We start from the raw sequence: 7,244 nt of genomic DNA, 5'->3' as shown, positions 1-7,244 counted from the left end.
AAAGCCATTCTCAAGTGGAAGTCCAAGCTTTCTTAAAATTCATGATGCTACTAAAATTCAATTATATTTAGCATTAGCTAAGAGGATGTTTTGGTAATAAACACTTAAATTTTCAATGTGTAAACCCCTTTCCCAATCAGAAGCAATCCCAGAACGTAGCATACACAACCAAGTTTAGGTACTATCTATGGTAGTGTATTTGGAACAGTGAAGAGCACCCATTTACGAGTCAGGGAATAAACTGAGTTGAGTCTGAAGAGCATTTAAAATGGAGGTGTGGGGAGATGCGGGAGGGATCAAAGTATATCACACATGCATTATTAATTCACATAACATTTATTTCAGTTAAAGATTTTATATTCATATTCTCTCTCTCTCTCTCTCTCACACACACACACAAACACAGACACAATTCTGGGTCAAGACATAAAAAGTTCTTTTTACTATAGGTCACAGTCAAGTTTGAAATACATTGGTCAACAGATCACCAAAAATAAATAATGAAGTTTCCATCCTGGTGTTAATGTAAGAGGTCAATATCGAGTATAAACCAATTTTGTGCTTGGAATCCAAGATGAGCTAGAGTTCTCAGTTTACCATAAATACTTACATTAAACTTGTCTTTTCCTCTTACCCTACATCCTTAGGCAGGGGCATGAGCAGTATAAGGAAGAAACCCTAGCTGCAATTATTTTCTTTGCATGGTATCAAGTTATTCCCAGATGGTGAATTAAAATGCTTTCTTTTCTATCCTAAAGTCATACTATCAGCATAAAAATGGGTAGAAATTTTTAAGTTGTCTTTATGCTTTTGAGATTATAAATAGTCTAAACCAAAGCAGAATGAGCCATCTTTTCCTAACCCACCTTCATCTGCCTGTAAAAGGAGGACGATTAGAATTATCACATGAACACGAAATTCTCCCTCTCAACCTATAAAGATGCCAAATAATCACTTTCTATAAACCAATCAGCTAAGCAAATGACAATGTTCAGCTTCTGAATTTCAAGAATTCAATAATGTCAGTTCAGTTCTAGCTCAAGGACTACTGTATGCACCTCATCTTGGGAGTTCCTCAGGTAGGCCAGGGTTAGCACTGATTGGCAGACTGTAAAAGAAAGTTTCCTGGGCAAGTCATCAAACACCAACACAGGGCTCAGAAAGGAAGCTGTGTCGTCTCATAGCCTGTTTCTCCAGATGCAAAGCAAGGGGGTTAAACTAAGTGATTTACAGAGTCCTTTCCTAAAATAACTTTATGTAATTTGGTTGCAGTTCTAAGATTTTGATCCAGCTTGCTCTACAACTTTGTTCCTTTAATAACAGCTTTAATTTTCTAATAACTATTTCTATCAGTTTCACTTACAACCACCTCTCAAAATCCAGGTTCCATTAAGCTCACTCAGCCCAGATATTTACAAAATCAAGTAAAATAAAGCTAACAAGGAACGAAATTTAAGGCATTTTTTTTTTTTATTTCAGCCAAGGAATGATGCATGCTACAGATTAATCTTTACTTTTCCCCCACTTGGTTTTTCAAAGAAAACCACCATTTCAACCCCAATAAACATGGCACTTGTTTGTTTCTTCCCCTTCTAATTTATTCCAGATTTTCAAGTGTTTTCTTCAGTAATGATGCTTTCTCCTGTAGTTCTGGTCTGCTGTCTGTCTCCATAGTTGCTAAAGACTCAATCAGAAGCACTCTGCATTCAGATGTCAAACTTTCCCACTGTTTAGATTCTGAATGGAAAAATAAAAAAAAGAAAGAAAGATTACTCATAGAACAAGCAAGGAAAAAAAGAAACCTCTCTTTGTTTTTCCTCCATATATCCTATCCCCAAAATAAATGAAAAGCCACGCCTTGATAACAATTCAGTATATCATGATTCCAGGTTCAACAGTTGTCTCAAAACCTAATTATCGACCATAACCTGACAGCTTATCAGGGAGTCTCATCCTATCCCTGGTACTGGTGGGTCAAAGACAATCTAGGGATGCTGAAGCAAAGTGGGAAGAAGGAAGTATCAAGGCAAGACACACAGCAACAAAAAGTCTTTTTTATATGATATGCTCAATAAAAAAATTTTAAATAAATTTCATAACTGCAAAGTCAGTTTGAACAGATGACACTTTATTACCCTTTATTTACATAAAGCATCAGAGAAACTCAGAAAGTAAAGATCCTAAGTTTTAATTACAAGGTTGTGCCACTTTCTAGTGATGTGGTTTCAAGCAAGTTATTTCACTGTTTACACTTATTTTCCTCATCTAGAATGCATTCATACATACCTGGCAAACTGAAAACTCAGTGATACAACTAAGTGACTAGCTCTTTTACTTCAACAAGGGAAAAAGGCATTATGAGATGTGTAGTGTTACTGAATCCAAAAAGCCTGTTTTAGGAGCCCAAAAAGAGGTATTTTAATTGCTAAGCAAAAATAGAGAAGTAGATACTGCAAACACACAGGCTTTAGAGAATACTACTCTATCTTCCTCATTCTTAATCCATGGGGTTAAAATAATTTTTTTAAAAAAGATCAGTAACAGATACACCACTGGAGAAAATGCTAGCAGTGTTCTTTTACAATTGATACAATAGGCTATTAGAAGAAATTTGCTTCTTGATAAGGTTAAAAAAAAAGGGAAAAAAAAGGAATTAAGAAAATTGCTATCAAATTTGACTTGGGTAGATAACTGTTTTCCCAACTCCACTTTCCAGTATGTCATTCTGTTTATTTATATGTGTACAATAAGCTCTACTGTGCCACTGTCAACCACACGCTATAATTAACCAAGATTAAATGAGGATTAATGATGGAAATAAAAACTGTTATTCTGAGATAACTATAGCTTCATAATACATTATAAGTATATAAAATAAAAGAGTACCAAATTTAAACACTTCATGAAATTTAAATGTTTTAACTTTGTATATTTCACTTCAATGTACATATATATTATTCTGTATTTTAGAGTACATACTTATTAAAAAAAGAGAATAAAAAATTTCTAAAACATACGCCATAAAATATCCTGGCTTTCTGATCTTTCAATCAAAACTATCAAGAACTCACCTTCAAGTTTTTTAAGCAGTAATTCTATCACAGATAAAGCTTCTGTTCTCACAGATGAGTAGGTCTTATTTTCTAAGAAGAAAATCACACAGTGCACATTATTTGTTTTATATGCCTTTTAAATATTGTTAGATGTTCAGAAATTGTTAAGTTCAGGGAAAGATACAGGTTAAGCTTCCCTTTATATATTACCTATCATTAAATACTTGAAATGTGCTATGTGTCCATATTCCTTATTTAAAAAAAATAAAATGTCATCCAAATATGTCAATCACCACAACAGATGGCAATATTTAAAGGACCCTTCTGAGAAGTGGGAAATCAAGACACTCTCTCAAACACAATCATCTTTACATGATACCTAAGAAAGGTCTTTAGGCTGCATGACCTTCTCATTTCAATAAAGAACATTACACAACCCAGGATTAAGGTCAAATCAGGAACACCTGGCTGAGACCCTGCAAAGACTAGTTTCTTAGCTGCCAGTTTTGTTTGTTTGTTTGTTTTTAATTTATATTTAGCTGCCAGTTCTTTATCTAAAAGCATGCTTCCTCCAAGGATTGCAACTGAAATATGCTTCCTTGGTGTCTAGATATAGTATCTAATTCATGGTGAAACTATCTACTGAAAAATTTTCCCCAAACCCAACCCCAAGTTAAGGAAGGCCCAGGTTAGGTTTTTATTGGCTTTTTTTGTTCCAAGTTCCGGAGTTGTTTAAAAAAAAAAAAGAATGATGGTGACCTATCGACAAGACACAGGAGTCAGTCAGCTTGAAGGGGCTTCCACTGGCCAAATCTGAGACAGTTTGAGCAAGAAATTAATCAAAGAAAATAATTCATTATAAACCAATTGAGGAAAAAGGAATCCATGAATCAACATCAACAACAGATACATAAAGAGATAAGGAGAAGGAGGGATCTTGCTTACAAGAGGATGCCAACTGTCAAATGCTAAATGAGGAGAAGTGCTGAAATTGGAAAATCATCTTAGTAAAAATCGGTGCAGGGAAAGCCATCGATGCATGTTAGGTCTAGAAGACATTTTGAAGAGGAGCAGTTTATCTCCATGATCTTAAAGTGTCTTCTCCCAAACTGCTTATTAGACAGTTTTGAAAAAGTTATTTGAATGTTCTTAAAGTATGTTCCCACAGGCTGCTTATTAGACGCAAGGGGGAAAAAAATAGTAACTATACAGTAGAGAAAAGTGAATAGTACCTTGACCAGGTAATCAAAACTAACATCGCCACGGAGGGCACATGGCAGCTGTGTGCCTCTTGATGTGAGGCACATCGCTTACGGAGTATCCCAACTGGGAAATAACCTGGATCTGATCATGCGGAAACACTGGAGAAACACTAAAGTGGGGGCAAGGGGGACTTTCCTTCAAAATCGTCAATGTCACATAAGACAAAGAAAGGCTGAAGAATGCTCCAGATTAAAGGAGACTAAAAAGATATGACAACTAAATTCAATAAATGATCCCGGACCAGATTTCTTAATAGAAAGGAGAGAAAAAATTCTATAAAGAACAGAGTCAACTGAAAACCTAGAATATAAATGGTAAAAATCTGATTAAAAATATTGCATCAGTGTCATACTACCTGCAGCTAGTAAATGTACTGTGCTAATGTAACAGAATGCACACAGAAGAACTCAGGAGCAAAGGGGCGTGATGTAAGCAGTGTACTTTCAAATGGTTCAGAAAAATTATGTATACAGAAGTGCGAATGATAAAGTAAATGAAGCAAAATGTTAACAGACTTTGGGTAAAGGATACACAAATATTATATGTACTATTATAGTAACTTTTCTGTAAATTTAAAATTATTTCCAAATAAATATTTTTTAAAAATACATATCACAAAGCTTTTTCTAATCTAGGTTTTAAAATCCTCAATTATAGTTATAGATTAATATATTCCAGTCTGCAGATAAATACTGAGTATATTAAATAGAATAGTTCAGTAGTTCCATAAATTTAGTCCGTAGCACAAGGTACAAAATATTTGAAGCTTAGCTCCTTGAGCTTTAAAATTAGGACTCTGTATCAGTGTCAGTTTAGCACACTCACCTAAAGAATATGTGATTGATTTACATGTTTCAAGGAGAATTTCAGCCAAAGCCTCAGGATCTGCATGTTCTTCTTCCAAAAGCATTAATCTGTAAAAATCAGAAAGCAAGATACCAATGCTAGTTTTAAGAAACATATCAAAATCTTTCTGTCACAAATAATTTCTATCTCCATGTATCACTGTAGCTTTTAGTTACAAAATTAAAAGAACCCCATTGATTATAAATAAAATGCTAAGGGGGAAAAAGGCAAAATAAATGACTGAACTATGAAGCAAATTACCCCTGAAAAAAGGCATTCATTGACTGTAGGACTCCTAGCTGCACTTTCCAGGTGCTGAGTTTTAGCCGTTCACACATCAATTTGCATAGCTCCTGACGATAACAACCTGGAAAAAAGCACAGAATGGGACAGAGCGGGACAAAGAGTGTGAAGGAGAAAAAGAGTGAGTGAGGGACAAACAGAGGTACAAAGACAGATATAGAGAGAGACATAGGGAGGGACAGAGAAAGAGCGAGAGACAGAGAGACAGGGACAGAGAGAGAGAGACACAGAGAGAGACAGAGAGGGCGGGGCGGGAATAAAACAACAGATGCCTTTAATTAAAGCCATGAAATTTCAAAAACAAAAACTTCAGCGTGACTTTTGTGTTCAATTCCCAAAGTTCCCTGATCAGAACTCCCCCACCAAGATCCTATACAACTGTTCATAAATGTCCAAGGAAGGGAGACAGAACCTTAACCACACTTCCCTTTCCCCGTAAAGCATCCTGAATGACGGCCAAAGGCAGAACTCTGGAGGCCAGGATGCCTCAGGACACTCAGATACTTCTGAAAGCTGTGGGCTTAGGGACCGACAACTGTGCTTGATCCCAAACCTATTATCCCAACTGCACTTGTAATTATAGTTATGTTAATTAATATTATACTAACTGTAGAAACAGGAATATAAAACACCACAAAGTAGTTATTATTTAAATGTTGTAAAATTTAGCTCAGTTCACAAATATAAAGACAGAAGGAGGTAAAAAAATACAATTCCATGCCTGAATTGCTTCGTAAGAGATAACTTCTTTCTCTGTTATAAAGCAACAAAAAACAGAAATTGTAGATGATACATTATGAGTAAGATGTATATGGGAAGCCAGTGTGCATTAGTTAAATTCTCAAAGGCCTTCCTCCTCCCCTCAATAACTGGCAAATGAATGTACATTTCTATGCTTTACACTAAAATAAACTGCTTTGCTTATGTATCATCTTTTTCTGAAATTCCCTTCTTTAACTTTTTCTACCTCTCAGGCAAAAGATAGTGCTCTAAATGATGTCAAATAAGTAGACTTTCACTGCAGTCTATAACATAATACCAGGACACAGGACCACTTACGAATCTGTATCTTTTGGAAAAATCCCTCCTATACATAGCAAATACACTTTTTAAAGTTCACACAAAAGACAGCAAGGCTCAAAGACAATCTTAAGTCTGATTTTAGACATGTTCAATCACAAAGAATCAACATGCCTTTTAAAACATTCAAGCATGTTAAGATGTTAGGTGGGATATAGTGCAGAAACTAACACAAGAAAAACTTCAGAGGAGCATGGCCCCAAGTTTAAGGCCCTGTTCAAAGGACTTCAAAATAACTGCCATCTAATCCAACAATAAAGGTCTTCTGTTTCTTTATTTACTTATTAATCCTTTGGAAATACACATCCAATTCTGAAAATCTCTCAAAAAAGGTATGAATTCCTGAGTAAAATAAGAAATTTCACTTGCATATTGAAGATTTGGTAACAAGGCTATAATTTTGAGATGAAGAGATTCCACTAATGAATTCTGTGAATTCTTTAGAATAGAGCATCATAAGGAAGAGTAACAGAATTTTTTTTTTTTTGCAGTCAAACTATTTATATAAAATAAATCATAATTGTTAAGGACTGAATTGTGTCCCTCAGATATACATATTGAAGTCCGAACCCTGACAACCTCAGGCTGTGACTTGATTGGGAGACAGGGCCTTTACAGAGGCCCTGTAATATGATCTAATGTGACTCGTGTCCTTATAAGAAGAGGAGATTAGGACACACAGACACAGATGGCCATTTA

The 7,244-nt window shown here is 35.2% G+C and overlaps 1 protein-coding gene across 1 annotated transcript in view; it reads right to left on the bottom strand.

Moving 5' to 3' along the window:
* Positions 1-1,451: 1,451 nt before the first annotated feature.
* Positions 1,452-7,244, bottom strand: part of KIAA0368 (KIAA0368 ortholog) — a 78,616-nt gene continuing 72,823 nt past the window's right edge. The window contains exons 45-48 of the mRNA XM_023533454.1: positions 5,424-5,743; positions 5,142-5,230; positions 3,072-3,143; positions 1,452-1,737 (exon numbers count right to left, since the gene is read on the bottom strand). Coding sequence (XP_023389222.1) covers positions 1,598-1,737; positions 3,072-3,143; positions 5,142-5,230; positions 5,424-5,743 — 621 coding nt within the window. The 3' untranslated portion in view covers positions 1,452-1,597. The remainder of the gene's footprint in view (positions 1,738-3,071; positions 3,144-5,141; positions 5,231-5,423; positions 5,744-7,244) is intronic.

This window comes from Pteropus vampyrus, unplaced genomic scaffold (genome assembly GCF_000151845.1).
Source record: "Pteropus vampyrus isolate Shadow unplaced genomic scaffold, Pvam_2.0 Scaffold103, whole genome shotgun sequence".
Taxonomy (NCBI): Eukaryota; Metazoa; Chordata; class Mammalia; order Chiroptera; family Pteropodidae; genus Pteropus; species Pteropus vampyrus.
This window is presented reverse-complemented; position numbering and strand designations above follow the sequence as displayed.